This window comes from Euprymna scolopes, chromosome 33 (genome assembly GCF_053919585.1).
Source record: "Euprymna scolopes isolate OS-2025 chromosome 33, ASM5391958v1, whole genome shotgun sequence".
Lineage (NCBI taxonomy): Eukaryota > Metazoa > Mollusca > Cephalopoda > Sepiida > Sepiolidae > Euprymna > Euprymna scolopes.
This window is the reverse complement of record NC_136514.1, coordinates 10,191,191-10,208,242: the sequence shown is the minus strand read 5'-3', so window position 1 is coordinate 10,208,242 and position 17,052 is coordinate 10,191,191. Positions and strand designations below refer to the sequence as shown.

General features: G+C 32.6%; 1 protein-coding gene across 40 annotated transcripts in view; it reads right to left on the bottom strand.

The window, feature by feature from the left end:
• The window catches only part of LOC145258136 (poly(rC)-binding protein 3-like), a 572,684-nt gene that overhangs the window by 196,526 nt on the left and 359,106 nt on the right, over window positions 1-17,052 (bottom strand). For 26 of the 40 annotated variants that reach the window (XM_080115905.1, XM_080115923.1, XM_080115891.1 and 23 more), the window contains one exon: window positions 11,792-11,908. In XM_080115905.1, the coding sequence (XP_079972031.1) occupies window positions 11,792-11,908 (117 nt within the window). Of the gene's footprint in view, window positions 1-11,791; window positions 11,993-17,052 lie in introns of all 40 variants that reach the window. The other 14 variants (XM_080115914.1, XM_080115903.1, XM_080115881.1 and 11 more) reach the window with 1 other exon arrangement.

The following is a 17,052-nucleotide window of genomic DNA, read 5'->3' as shown; positions in this document are numbered from 1 at the left end:
GAAAGGGAGTCAGGTGCTGTGGAATTACTGAAAGGTCAAGAGCAGATGACCACAATTTGTGTGAAACAAGTGTAAGACACTGTAGATGGATGAGAACTCAGATATGGAGAAACATATTTGGATGGTGAATATCGACAATATTGAAAGGTTTTGTTATCTTTGGTGATACCACAAGGAGGAGCAGGTGCTCGTGTTATTGCAAGAATTAAAAGTGGATGGAATAATTTCAAGGAACTTTTGCTATTATTAATCAGTGGAGTGCTACAGGAACTGTAAAAGAATGGAGAGGATGGAAAAGTATATTTCTCCATTTTATTATCTCCCCAAATACATACTAGAAAGCAGTAGATAATGAGAGCAAAATATATTATCTGTGCTAAGAAGTATTTTTTATATTAATGTTTGCAAAGAGAAATATTTTCAAAGAGCAATGTTTTCAAAAAGTAATTTTTTAAAAGAGTAACGTTTTCAAAAAATAATTTTTTTTCAAAAAGTAATATATTGTGAGAGCAATTTCTTAGGAGTTATGTCTCCACAAAGTAAGGTTTTCAAAAGGTGATGTTTTCAAAAATTAATATATGCCGAGAAAAATTTCTTATGAGTAAGGTGTTCAAAGAGTAATGTTTTCAAAAATAAATATATTTTGAGAGCAATTTTAAAAGAATTAATGTTTTCAAAAAGTAATGTACTCCGAGATCAATTTCTTAAGAGTAATGTTTTCCCAAAGTAATTTTTTCAAAGAGTAATATTTTTAAAGTATAATATAGAGAAATGTTTTCCAAGAGGAATGTCTTCAAAAATTTACATATTCCGAGATCAATTTATTAGGAGTAATGTTTTTACAGAATAATGTTTTCAAAAATTAACATATTATGTGATCAATTTCTTGGGAGTAATGTTTTCAAAGAGTAATGTTTACAAAAATTAATATATTCTAAGATCAATTCATTCGCAGTAATGTTTTCAAAGCATAATGTTAAAAAAAACAATCTATTCTGAGATCAATTTCTTAGGAGTAATATTTTCACAGAGTAATATGTTCAAAGAGTTATGTTTTCAAAAATTAATATATTCTGAGATCAATTTTTAGAAGTAATGTTTTCGAAGAGTAATGCTTTAAAGAGTAATGCTTTCAAAAATTAATATATTCTGAAATCAATTTCTTAGGAGTAATGTTTTCGAAGAATAGTGCTTCAAAGAGTAAGATCTAAGAAAATTAATATATTCTGAGAGCACTTCCTTAGGAGTAATGTTTCCTGAGAGTATTGAAGGCTTCTTCTCTGTAAAATTACATTTTATGAGCAATGTTTTCTTGGCGAAAGTTTTTCTAAGAGTAATCTAATGTGTTCAAGGAGTAATGTGTTCGGAGATCAATGTAAATAATGTTTTTACTTATAATTTTATTTTTTCGGCATTAAATTGTCTATAGATGGTTGATACATCGTATAAGTAAACAACCTTTGGTGTTCTTCAGGTGCATTTGGAAATTTCGAATTTTCGAAATTTCTATTCAAACTTGTTACTCTGAATGTTTAACTTTAAAATATGGGCAAAACATGACCACAATTTGTGTGAAACAAGTGTAAGACACTGTAGATGGATGAGAACTCAGATGTGGAGAAACATATTTGGATGGTGAATATCGAAAATATTGAAAGGTTTTGTTATCTTTGGTGATACCACAAGGAGGAGCAGGTGCTCGTGTTATTGCAAGAATTAAGAGTGGATGGAATAATTTCAAAGAACTTTTGCTATTATTTTTACAGTTTTACTAAAAAGTTCCCAAGTTCAGAAACATGCACTTGAATAAGGTCAGGAACTATGGTTGATATTATTATTATTTTTTTTGGGGGGGGGGAAATTGACACACGACTCAAACTGATTTAAAGAAGTAAGACTGCATAGAATTGAAGGCACAATCAAAATAATGTTAAGAAAACATTCAACAATTTGTGGCAAAGATTACTAAATATGGAACTAAGCTAGTTTATAACAAATAAAAACCGGAAGTAGACAAGTCAGACGTAGGCTGCAGTTTAAATTTATGATTGTAACAAAGAAAAAAAAATAAAACTGATAATACAAATGGTTAAAAATGACACTGATAATATAAATTTTGAGGATTTTTTTTTAGTTAAGCTAACAAACGATTAAAGGAGAAAAATAAAATCTAAAAATCTATAAGAGTGTGAGTGTGTGAGGACACTTCTCAACCTATATACTCAACGAATTTTTGATTTACAGAATTGAATTTTGGTATATGAGATAATCACACATGTGGAAAATGTTTTAATCGGTTTTCATCCGGAAAAAGAGCTGATAAGGGGTCAAAATTGAAAAATTTATACTTGAGAGTCATCAGATTTTTATCTGTTTTTAACTGTTTCACAAATGCACATGCGTGGCCATGAAACATGACAGATTCTGAATGTTAAGAATAAGAAGGTTTGGAAACACTCTGTAAAGACATGTCAAGCTGGTTTAATGGTTATCGTACTTTACTCACTGTCTTTAGGTTTTGGTTTCGATCTCAGCTCAGGTATTTTTTTTAATTACAAGAAATGAACTGTTTAGAAAAAAAAAACATAATACTTACATGCACGTGTCATTTTCTGTATGAATTAAAATATAATATTTATGCATATTTTATGACCAGGCAACGCCAGGCGGCCTGCTAGTATACAATAAATAAATGTTATCATAGCCAATAAAAGGTAATTTTCTGCCTACATAACTTATTTTTGCGTTTAAAGGTAGTTTTAAATGATCTTTTTTTTATCTTAAATATTTACTGCTCACAAGGTTTTCACCAGCAAAAATGACCGCTGCTTTTTTCTGTCTCTGCAGCCATCTTTGTTAGCTAATATCTTGTAAAAAGTGAATATTTGAGACGAAAAAAAAAAAAATTAAAACTAGTCAAAAAAAAAAATTAAAACTAGTTAAAACAAAATTAAAACTAGTTAAAAAAGAAAAAAAAATTAAAACTAGTTAAAAAAGAAATAAAAAATTAAAACTAGTTAAAAAAGAAATTAAAAATTAAAACTAGTTAAAAAAGAAATAAAAAATTAAAACTAGTTAAAAAAGAAATAAAAAATTAAAACTAGTTAAAAAAGAAAAAAAAAATTAAAACTAATTAAAGAAAAAAAAAATTAAAACTAGTTAAAAAAAAAATTAAAACTAGTTAAAAAAAAAAAATTAAAACTAGTTTAAAAAAAAAAAATTAAAACTAGTTTAAAAAAAAAATTAAAACTAGTTAAAAAAAAAAATTAAAACTAGTTAAAAAAAAAATTAAAACTAGTTAAAAAAAAATTAAAACTAGTTAAAAAAAAAAATTAAAACTAGTTAAAAAAAAAAAAAGTCAACCAGATAGATAGAAAAGTAACTTATGTTAACATTTATGTTTTGTATATTTGATTTATTTTACCCCTTTTTTTTTCTTTTTGTTAGCTTCCTTGCACATTCCCCTAAATGGTCAGAAGTGATACTAACAAATATAATGATAACTAGGGCTAGGACAACAGCATATTCTTTTCCTTGTTTTGACTCTCGAGTGTGTATCTGTTGATATATTATATGCTTTTATATAAAGTGGTGTGGTTTTCGGTTAATTACCTGTGTCGGATATATACTCGAGAGTCAAAACAATGAAAAGAATATGCTGTTGTCAGAGCTCTAGTAATAACTGATACTAGTAAACCAAATGGTCACAAACACATGTCATATGTATGCAAACAATTAAATAGAGGTGAATGCATGGTGGAAAGCCTTGCATCGTACCATTGCAGCAAAGGAAAACGTTACTACTCAAACATATATAGTTAAATAATAAGAGTTTGTACACAATTTTCGAACATGTATTGATTTGTGTATACAGATTGACCCCTTAAATATGCCACTCATGGAACGCTAATGAAATCCACAATCCATTCTGTAATCCAACCATATTTAATTCAAATAAACCCTGTATCCCTTACTTGTCAAAATTGTTATGAATGTTCAACAGTGTTTGTTTTACCATCATTCAGTTGTATGTGAGGACACTTTGGTGATTGGTTCATAAATAGTAAATGTGACCCAAAATGGGCTCCATAATTGCCGGACCATAACCCTAGATTTTTAAATCTGTAGTGTTTCCCAAAGATAACGTGTTTGAGATAATTCCAAGATGATTACTGAACTGAAGAGCGGAATCATGTCTAAAGTTGTGACAGTGCTTATCTTTACAGAGCACGTATGAACGCATGTGAAGATATCAGCAGATGCCTGAAGATGGATGGTTAGCGAAGGTATTAGCAGCAGCAGCCGTTTGAGCGCATATACAAATTGGCAATTGTGCGCAGGCTTGTGTCAGAAGAAAAAAAAGGAGAGAAAAATACGCACTATGTTGTGAGGAGCAGATAGACGAACGCCACTAGGTGAGATGGACGTGTAGTGCCGTGGTGGCGACAGAAGACTTTTAAGCTGGTGTCGAGATGAGAGGGTTTGCTAATCTCATGGCAAACGAAATTAATAGTTAAAAAAATAAAACAAGAAGCAGACATTGTTTGGCAAGTAATGGTATTAAATGCATATTGTGAAACAGAAAAAAAACAAAAAACGTCGGATTTATGCATTTTCATTTATTTGTTCCTTTGCGATTGTACCAGACAGTGCAGGGGGTCCGAGGTCCGAGGTTTGAACTGTAATGTACACGTAACAGCCACATTACACTAACAGGGGGATTTTTCATGCCTTATCCATGGCTGCTTATTATTTGAGTGGTATAAAAACAAATAGTGTTGAACATTCATAATCGAAACCAAAACATTTAGTGCTCCAGCTGTGTTCCCTACCGTTTGAGCTATTACCAAATTGTAAAGAAAGATTTAAACCTAAACCACTTCAAGCTATGAATGAATTTGTGCATATACAGAAGAAAGAAGTGTCGGCAAGTTGAAATGAACATTTTGTACTTCAACTTGCTGATTTCTGTGCGTGTTATTCATCCATACAAACAAAAATTTTACTTATTATAAACCATCCTTAATATTATTAGTATTTCCTGTTAATGTCAGTGTTATGTGACCAGTAGCTTAAGAGCTTATCTGTTAAACATTTACAGACACATACATATATCTGTATTTTTTTTTTATATAGATAAAGCTAGGCAATCATGCAGTTTAGTGAGTCAATTACGATAACGAGTAGGTAAGCTTGCCACGATCTTTAAAAGGTGGTTTCCAAACGACTTATTCTTAACATAAGGAAGCTGTAATGTGAACCATTTGCGCATGCACAGTCGTGAAATATTTAGCAAACAGATAAAAATCTGATGACCCCCCCACCAAGTACCAATTTTTCGATTTTAACCCCTTAGCAGCCCTTTTTCCGGATGAAAACCGATTAAAAAGTTTTCAACATATCTGAATACCCTATATATCAAATTTCATACCTGTAGATAAGAACTCGTTGAGTATATAGGTTGAGAGTTGTCCTCACCCACACACATTCCCACTTTTATAGATAATACAGCACCTTCAAAAGTCATTTTAATAACATCAAAACGGCATGATTCCATTTCCACTTGATGAAAACCGGTTTTCTTTTTTGTTGCAAACCATCTGCTAGTTGGCCAGTTGTGTACAAATCGCGAAAGTGATAGGAGCCTTCTATCATGTCTGAAAATTCAACTTGCAAGATCAAAGATGCACTGTTGTACAACTCATGCTCTCTACCGATCCAAGTTATGACAACAGGACCATTGTCAGCACCCTCAAAAGGCATCAATGGATTATCAAAAAGAGATGTGGCCAGGATAATAAAAACAAAGTTTCTGGATATGGTTATAGTCTTTGGTGTGGTTTCAAGTGTGGGTCATATCATGCCATCTCACATCTTCAAAGTGTACCTGGATGTGCTGAAGAGTGTGGTGATCCCCTGGAGCAATCAGACGGCCGCTGGCAGACACTGGGTCTGGCAGCAGAACTCAGCACCAGCTCACGTTCAAAGAAACCCAGGCTTGGCTTCAGAAGGAGTGATACGACTTTGTACCTTTCTCTCACTGGCCAACCCTTTCCTCTACCAACCTGGACCCGTTGGACTATGTAGTTTGGTCATACATTGAGAAAACCACCAACATGACCTCCCACAACACCAAAGCCAGCCTGATCGCCACCATCTGCCGAGTATTCGCTGAGTATTCACCGTGTATTCACCGAGTTCCTGTCAGCACTTGCGGAAAAGGCATGCTTCCAGTTCTGAACCTGTATCGAGGCAGTGATTGAGGCTAAAGGCGGCTACATTGAATAGATATCAGCTCTACTACATAATCAAGTTTCCTGAATTGATTGTTTCAATAAAGGTTTTAAAATAAAGCTGTAGTATTGTTTTCTTTACGGCGACAAATTTATCGTTCCACCCTGTATGTCTGATAATAACAGAACTCTATACAGAATGAAGAATATGTATTACAAAGTGAATGTCATGTACCTGTCACATATGTCTATAAACGCCTCACAAATGACTACATCTTTTTATTTTGTTTTCAAAAATTTCTGGAATACTTTCTTCTTCTTTAATGAATGACTTTCATTGATTAATTGTTTTCTTTTGCAAATTTCAACATTTTGAGTAAATCCATAAAAATAAAAACGTTCTATTTGTGCATATATGAAAATGGCGATAAAGATGAAACAATATGACATAGTACAAGATGGCATAAACAAAATGGCAAAACAAAAATAATGTACTGATACAGTAAAAAAAAAAAATTAAGTCATTGTTTACATTAGTAAGCTTTTAAACCAACACATTTCAGGTGAAAACATTACGTACTTACTTGTCATGGCGAAAGTAGAAATTACAAAAATTAGGAAAAATGATCTCATAGAAAAGTAAAAATACAATTTATCAAATTATCAAGTTTTATCGTATATTTTAACATGGAAAAGTTTCGCGACCAATTCAGTATGACAGACTGACTAATATTCCTTAACTTAAATTGAATTAAATTAAGAATCCACCATTTTTATCTGAACGTAATTGTGGCTGATTTTTTTTCATTTTATTTAAATACATCTAGCGTATCTTCTACTCAATTGTTTTTAGTAATTTTTCGAGTATATACTAATTTCGCCATGACAAGTATGTACGTAATGCAAGCAAGCACCAAAAATTATTTTTGTTTCTTTTTTATGTATGATTGCTATTATCAAAAGTAAAGTTTTGTTGTGATTAATAATTGTTTGATTTGATGATGTTTTAAACAACAGACATATTAAAAGAATTACAATATTAGTTTTCCATTCGTGAATGTAGACTTGGATTTTAGACATTATTAGATTTGGATTTTAGACATTATTAGATTTGGATTTTAGACATTATTAGATTTGGATTTTAAACATTATTAGATTTGGACAAATATCAGCTGATTTTAAATGTAGTAGAAAAGGTGTCTCATAAGATTTTTTTTTTTAAATTGTTTCAAATTAGGTACAAATATTTTTGTAACACATACATTAAATCGCTGGATGAAATGGTTGGATCACTCTACCGCTCCAGAAAGTATCTCACTGCTGACGCAATCCTCTATCCGTATGAGAGCCAGGTGCACCCTTAAATGGAGTACTATTGCCATATCTGGGCAGGAGCTGCTCGGTGCACTCTAGCCAGCTTTGATAGAGTTCAAGGTCGGCTTCAAAACCTATTATCTGATGCAATTTTCTCTTGCCTGCAGGCTTTTTCCCACAGAAGAGACGTTGCGAGCCTGTCTCTGCTCTATCGTTATCTTCATGGCAGGTGCTCGACTGAATGACTGATCTATGGTCCTTCCTTGGCAAACTTTCACAAAAAACACCCGACTAGCTTCAACCACTACATATGATTTCCTCCACTATCTGTGCATAAATCTAAATGCAGATTCCATGAGCAGAACCACTTTCTAAGAACTGCCCGTCTATGGAACATTGTTCCACTGGCCTGCTTTCCGGTTGAATGCAACATAGCCTTCAAATCTAATGTTGAGACGTCACCATAAATAATCAAATTCTACCCAATTTACACCTTTAACAATCACTAAACTACCACCTTACATTCATTAACCCTTATCCTCGAGTGGCCTTCGAACCTTGATAAGTAGTGACTCCCAAGTAAAAAAAAAATGATTAGTTATTACTGCTGGGCCTTAAAATATGCATAAATATTATATTTTAATTCAGATTGCATATTTATTATTATAGACAATTCTCTATATTTTGACTGATATATAGTACGGATTTTAAAAGTTTAAAATGTAAAATGACTTGGATGCCATCAGCTAGAATCGTAACGAAAACATTTAGCACTCCAGCTATGTTCCCTAACATTTGAGCTATCGACAGATATTTCTGTGCGCATCATTCATCCACCCAAACAAAGATTTTTACTCATTATAAACCATCTTTGATGTATGATAACTATTTCCTGTTAATTTCAGTGTTATTATCTAACCAGGAGTTTAAGAGTTCGTCAGTTGAATATTTACAGACAACCACACATACATCGACTGTTTTAGTTATATAGATAAGGCTTTGCAATCATTCAGTAAACAGTGAAGAAATTGAAGGCAAACAAAATATAAAACGAATTACTTTTACCAACCCCCATTAGAAATTTAATTTTCTACCAACTTGTATAGTTTCAAAGTATTGAAACTGTTTGTAAGTTTTGTTATTTCAAAGTTTGTTTTGTTGCTTTCACTTAGCCAAAATTCATTATAGATGAATTATAGAGGTGCCATATCACAATATGAAATCAAATGATCTGCTGTAGAATGGACTAGTGGGCTTCTTCCATTGCTGAACAATAAAGGGCATATCCTCATATAATCGTTGGGTGGTGTTCTCTAGTTGTGTCTGCAATGCAATATTGCATGTCAGCAAGTACTGGCCTTACAGTGTTCAGGTCAAGCAACAACTTTTGAATAGCGAGTTATGCTTCACTGGATATGCCATACGAAGGCCGAAAGAACATGTCAGCAACTCTGTTCTTTGCGGATAACTCTAAATCACACCTTTAAAAGTAGCACACTACAAACGCAATGGTGGATCAATAAACAGGGCTTGCATAATGGAAGTTGAAGACTTGTCTAGCATTTGCTGCCCACACAAGACTAGTGTTGCAACTATCAAGGAGGACTTGAAAGCTTGGGAACTTCATAGGAGGAATATCAAAGCATGGAACTAAATCGTGAACAGACATCTAAGCAGCCGCCAAAAGGCAGACACGTGCAAACCATCGTTGGTTCGTTGTTTTGGTTTATGATATATCAACTCTTTACGAGTTATTTAATACCAAAGACAGTCATTTTAGTAAAAGATTTTATGCTTCAAGTTCTTTATATCTTTGAATATCTATTCATGGTGTTTAGATTGTTTTGTTTTATGGTATGTCAACCCCTTTTTTGATACTGAATCTGTTCATTTTGGTAAAATTTTATATGCTTCACGTTTTTATATCTTCAAATATTTATTCGTCATGTTTGGTTTGGTTGTTTTGTAAGAATGGAATTCTGGTTTGATTTTGAATCACGTTGCTTTGTTCATGAATAAAACTACTGATGTGCACAAGCTATTATGCGAGCTAAAAAAAGTCTGCAAATGACATTGGTCTTTACCTTAATGTGGATGGGGATATCAGAGCTCTAGATGGAAGCAACACTAAAAGAAGTCACTGAGTTTACATACCTGGACAGCAACATAGGTTCCACATAGAAAGATATCGAAATTCGCATCTCAAAAGCATGAGCTGCATTCAATAAGCTGCAGTCATTATGAACTTCAAGATTAACTGGCAAACTGAAAAGGTAGTTCTTCAGAGCAGTGGTGGAGTCTGCCCTTGTTTACGGTGCTACAACCTGGACACTCACCAAAAGCTTGGGGAAAAAAAACTAGACGACACATACACTTGTTTACTAAAAACAATGTTAAATATATCTTGGCAAGATCATCCCATGAAGCAGCAAGTATATAGCAACATACCTGCCATATTTACAACCAGCAAAAACTGATATCTATAATTTGCCAGAGGAGCAAACAAGAGCTGATGAGAAATGTATTGTTGTGGACATCCCGACACAGGCAAACGAGCATAGGACGACCGAGATCCACATACATCCAGCAAATTGCATATGACGCCAACTGAGATCCTGAAGATCTGATGCAGCTGATGGAAGACAGGGAAATCTGGAGAGAGAGTCATCTTGGTGTGGGCAAGGAGCCCGGCCAGATAGATAGATAGATAGTTTTGTGAGGGAAAATTGTTGTTTTATTTGGAGTTTTGCAGAATATGAATGAGAGGAGGAAAAAAATTAGCATTAATGTTTCGTGCATTTTAGATCAGAGAATTGTCTACAACTGGAGGATATTTTCTAGAATGGGAAATTATTACCAACAACAGAATCAATTCAGTCAAAAAAAGTCATACACTGCTTCAAGTTCTTTATATCTTTGAACGTTTATTCATGGTGTTTGGTTGGTTTGTTTTGTATTACGTCATATCAACCCCTTTCTTTACTACTGAATCTGTTCATTTTGGTAAAATTTTTTATGCTTCACATTTTTATATCTTCAAATATTTATTCATCATGTTTGGTTTGGTTGTTTTGTAGAAGAAAATTTTCATTTTTGTTTAGAGATTTGCAGAAGATGATTGAGGGAAAGACAATAATTAGCATTGGTGCATTTTAGGTCAGGCAGCCGGCATCTTTACATAGTGTGATCTGGTAGCATTAGGTGCAAGCCATGGAAACTGTTGTGGCAGAACTAACCTATGTATTCTACTAATAGACCATTCCAATCTCGATAAATACCAGAAGACTAAGCCATAAGGTGTTAGCCAATCTCCGGTACTTGTACTGGACTGGTGGCGGAAGTCTGGTGACTTCTTAGATGCTGCATTCAAATTAATTGTCCTCAATCAATGGAGGGGAAAATCCTTCTATACTAAGGCAGTTTTATTTTTGAAGAATCCCCTTTTAAGGGGAGCTGGTTATCTCCCACATCAAACCGACCTTGTGTCACATTTTGTTTTGTGGGAAACAAGTAAATAACCAGCCGATCTGCAGTACTCATACTGGACTGGCAGCTGAAGTGTGGCGTCTGCTCAGATGCTGCACTTAAATTAATTGTCCTCAGTCAATGGAGAGGGGGGCCATTTTATTCTAAGGCAATTTTATTCTGGCAAAATTCCCCTTTTGAGGGACGATGATTATCTCCCACATTAAACCGACATTGTGTCACATATTGTTTCATGGGAAACAAATAAATAACCAGTCCATATCCTGTTATGCTCATATACTGGACTGGTGGCTGAACTTAAATTGTCCTTAGTCAATGGAAGAAGAAACCTTTCTACACTAAGGCAATTTTATTTTTGCAAATTGCCAGAGTGCCCCCTTTTGGGATAGCTGGTTTTCTACCACACTAAAAACGATCTTGTGTCACATTTTGTTTTGTGTTGAGAAGCAAAGAGATATCAGTCGATATCTAGTGAAGCAACTTAGGTCGTTTATCAGCTACAACGAACACCCCACCTATTGGATGCTTTTTCATGCATGCTGTTATATTTTATTTTGGCGTTCTGTTTTCTTTTGCAACCATTAACAGTGCTTTAACAGTTTACTATTGAAGAATATTTTCCAGAATTATGATTTATTTTCTCGAACATCTATTGGCTATCTTATGAGACACCCTTTGAAGCAAAGTTTATTTAAAAAAAAAAAAAAGAGAGAAAATCATAGCAAAAATAAAACAATAAATAAAAGAAATAGACATACCTCATGATTTGGAACTGGTACCTGTCCTTGAATGGTATATGCCTGTCCACCAGCAAATATGACTGGAGGCATTACAGGTTTTGGACGGTATGGGATGGTTGCTCCTTTGGGAGGGGACTGGAGAAAAGGAAGGTAAAAGGAATTTAGAGGATGAGTAGGAGAGTGTGAGATAGGGTCTGCTGGAGTGTATCCCCTGTTGACCTGAAAAACTAGAAGAGTTGTTAAATTTGTCATAAACGGCTTATATATTACCAAAACAAATGGTAAAAGCGTAGAAATAGACGGAGAGAGAAAGAAAGAAAAGAATCTGTGGTTTCCAAATTGTAGTAAAGATATAAGACTACAAATCTTGTTGCCCTGCAATAAAAACAAAAGATGCACAAGGTGTTTCCAAAATAAATATCCAGTCATTTAATGAACATTGAAATGAATTGCATTTTACTTGCAAATGATTCTTAATATGGTGCCAACAAGAATTGTAATTTCTCTGTGGAACTGGTCAGTCAAGAAGATGGCATTGCTAAAGCAGATGACAACACAAATAGACCACCTGGGTGTGCTATAGCTCTACTTTTATATTGTGATGTTGGCAATCTTCAGCTAGCCCTATTGAATATTGAACCAGAGCGATGCTGATAAAATCAGTGGTGTGCACGCGCACACATTCCAGATAGACATTGATCTACATTCTTGGGTCCCATAAAAATGACCTGCATTGTAATTATCACTGAAAACAAAGAAAAGTTTACATTCCAGGTCTGGGAGTTTAAATTGCATAATGCAAAATAAAGAACAATAATATATTTACATTTCAGGAATGTCGGTTGATGTTTTTATAAGATATGGATAACATGAAAAAAAGGGGAGGTAATCGTCCAGTGTGAATGATAAATTACACACACACATACATCCTAACCACTAAACACAGTCGCTCTGTTCTGTCTCTTTCTCTTGTCAATGGTTAATAGTAAATTGTAAATAAACTTGTATGTTGACAAAATTAATCTCTATTGATTTTGAGAACAACAACAAATCAATTTTATTTATTGCCGACTATTATCCTCATTTTTTTTTTTGTTTATAGTTGTTGTTTACAATGCACAACGTTTCGGCCAACTATTCCTCTGGCCTTCGTCAGGTGGTAACCGCGACAGGATAGGAATTCCAATTCTCCTAACTGCATTCACAGCAATTACTACCTTCCATAGTTGTTGTCGTCTCACCACATTTTGGCCAACTAATTCTCTGGCCAGCTTTGGGTAGAACTGAAACCGCTATCTTCAGACAATTCTCACCAGGAACCGTAGAGATTCAACCTCTCTATCCACTGCGCCACGAACCCCAAAGGGCGATCAAGGTTGAATTTTTTGGTCTAATAAATAAGGATAATAGTCCGCAATAAATAAAATTAATAAATAATACTCATCTCAATAATGAATTCCAATTAAATAATATATAGACAAATCAATTGCCAGGTGTATATAATTTCGCAAGCATTTGAAAAGTGCAAGTTAGAAAATTATATATATGTTCCATAACGCAACAGCATTAGTACCTGATTTTTAAAAGTATCAGGGAAACCACTGCCAACAACAGAATCAAGTCAGTCAAAAAAATAGAACACTGCTAATTCATAAGAATTTATCTTTACTGCATATTTTGGAACACCGATTCTTCAGATGCATCTTGTCAAACTCTGGATCACCAAAGTTAAGCAACATTGAACCTGGCTAGAACCAGATGGGTAACTATTTAAGAATACCAGGCACTGTATGTATGAGGATGCAACACTTCTGACAGCTCCTTCATTCCTATTGGTCTCTAGCTGTCTCGACCTTGTCCTGCTGCTGGATCAGGCAGGTTGGGACGTGAGTGAAACTTGTGTTGTGCACACCAGCTTCACTTTAAACAAAATCCTTACACGTGTCATCCATCATTCATAGAATATTGATATGGACTTCAGTGTTCTGACTGACGAGCTCTATATTTTTCATATACTTTTAGACACTCAAAAGGTGGGTTCGAATCCTGTTGGTTTTAAGGCACTGCTTTTACTTAAAGACATTGACAACCTTAATGACACTCCTTCTGTAAGTACCTGTTTCTACATAATCAAGTCGGTCAAATAAGGCAAAGTCACCAATCAGATATGAACAAGCCAGTTTGGTTCACATTGAAATCAACTTCACGTAGCATAGAAGTAAAAATATAGAATTTTAGACAAAACATTTCTTGTTTGAAACAAAGAATACAAAAAATTTAAAGTTTTGGAAATAACAATAAAATTTTTATTTTGCGCTATCTTGTATATTGAGCTATTTTATAAGAGTGTAAATCACAACATTAATTAATATATATATATTCTTTTTTATTCAATTCAAGTAAACAAAATTACAATAAGCCACTACAATAAATCCACTATTTCAGTCTTAAAGACGTCGATAATATACCTCTTTTGTGGCCTGAGGATGTCTTAAGACTGAAACAATAGATTTATTGTAGTGACTTGTTTTTTTAATTGAGCACTATCAACAACTTCATTGGAATTGAATAGTGTTTACTTTTGGATATTTCTGATTTCTAACTTGGAATATATATATATATATATATATATATATATATATATATATATATATATATATATTCAAAATGGTGTAAGAAAAATATAAGGTATTTGCAGCTTCTCTTCCAATTTTCAGATTTTTAATCATGTCCAAACACATTTTTTTTTCATGTTGGTGAATTGATTGTTGTTATTTCTTCTGATGAGTTAAAGGCAAAATAGATTCACTAATTGATATAATAATTAAGCGATTGATTTTGTGCTGTGAAACAGATACTGTCAAGAATTATAAGTGTCAACTGAATTATTAAAGAAATGAACTGTAAGACGGTCAACATGAATTTTGGATTATAGACTTTTTGTCATTCATTCATTATATGCTCTGTAATTACATTGAGCTTCTTAAATAAGGATTGGTATATATAAAAAGGAAATATAAGTGAATAAAGAATATTTCCACAGATTAATATATATATATATATATATATATATATATTCATGTTTTAGGCGTTCAAAAGTCAGAACTAATGAGGACAATGAGGTTGTTAAATAGTGCTCAATAAAAAGAGCAAAATATTTTTTGACTATTTGGGGTAAACAGTTACATATGGTCGCTACAAATAGCCATCTGTTTCAGTCAAAGAGACTTCATCAGGCGACCTGGAACCTCTCGACGCCAAAAAGAAAAATGAAAACTGGGATAGATTAGAGAGAATTCTTTTTTAAAAATGGAGCCCTTCAAAAAAAGTATAAAAAGTTCATAAGGAGTTATATATATATATATATATATATATATATATATATATATATATATATATATATATATATATATATATATATATGGCGATTAAGCTACACTGAATATTCTGCATTTCATCCACTGTAGGATTCGTCAGGCTTATGCGCATAAGCCTGACGAATCCTACAGTGGATGAAACGCAGAATATTCAGTGTAGCTTAATCGCCATATATATTTTATAAATTACTAACTAGCTCTACCTACGTATTGAGCACTTTTGAAGTAAATACTTAAAGTTTACGCATAAATCTATACTTTCGTATATTAAATGTGTGTGAGTAAATGAAGTAGTTATATATATATATAGATATATATATATGCATACAAATATTTTTCTCTTAATGGTTATCTTATCTCTTATTTATAATTATATATTAATCAGTTCTTATTACTCTGTAGTTTTTGCATTGTTTTGAAAACAAAAATAAAAATAAAATCAAGTACACTTAGCAGTTTTATTACTTTGTCATTTCAACTCGACAGAACTTCAAACATTGTTTAAAACTTGTCTAAAAGAAGACTTAAGTTACAAAGAAACAAACCAGGCAGCTGGTACCATACTGAAAAAAAGGATTTAGTAAACTATATTTAATTTTTTGAAAAAGCGATAATGAAAAGGTGGGCATATTGAAATCCTATAATGTTCAATGTAAGCACCATTACTCGAGAAAGGCAGTTCCATTTCCTTTAAACAATACTAAATGGATGGATCATATAAACATTACCAAATGGATGGATTATTTCTGGAAAAACCTTGTGAAATTAGTTTTAGTTTTGACAGAAAACAAACATAAAACACACAAAAAAATAATGGGCGCAATATTAGTGAATACAATATTTAAAATAAATGTAACAGTTTTAGAAAAGAATATTTGATACCGTCCCATGAAATGAGTGATGAAATTTTTTTTGTTAAATTCTTTTCTATTACGTTGTAGCATTCATTATACTTACATTTTATACCGCACGAGTAACCAAGTTTTACTATGCTTCAACATAACCTTTTATGTAAGAGGGTCTTAATTATAAAACGCTTGTTTATTAGTTTACTGAAAACATTTTTATATTAATATATACTAGCAGGCCGCCTGCCGTTTCCTGGCCATAAATTATGCTCAACTACATCATCTTATGCAGGTTTCTTAGTTATTATTATAAAGTCAATTATCTATCGATTATCGTATTGCACTCAAGTGATTTCAAATAAAAAAAAAAATATGATTAGGTACCATCCGCTAAAATCGAAGCCAAAACATTTAGCACTCTCGTTTTAATCGTTGCCGTTTAATCTATCACCAAATGGATAAGTTAAAAAATAAAGCGATTCAAGCTGCGAATGGATCTTTGCGTCTGAGTAGAGGAAACAATATATATATATATATATATATGCGTATTCATGTATTTGTATGCATATATATATATAAACATCTCCATTATTTCGTAGAAGTTAATTATATTGTTAATGCCCATATATATAGAGATACATATATTTATACATATATGTAAAAATATATGTATCTCTATTGTGTTGTAAAATTCAATTATATTTGTTAATACCTATATGAATATCTATCTATCTATATATATATATATATATATATATATATATATATATATATATAAAATCTTTATGGTGTTGTAAAAGTTAATTATATTTGTTAATATATGTATATGTCTGTGTGTGTGTGTATTAAGAATTTTTACCTATATCGTATTCTTGGAATAATACTACAAGAATGCGATAGAGGTAAAATACTTTAGCTTGTTTTCTTTTCCCTATGAGGGAAATGGTTTCCATAATGTTTTATTGTTAAAGTGTTTTTTTATTCAATAAGTCTCAAGAAAGGCTGTTCTTGTGAAAATTTTCAAACGACATAATGTTTGAATTTGTCTGAATAG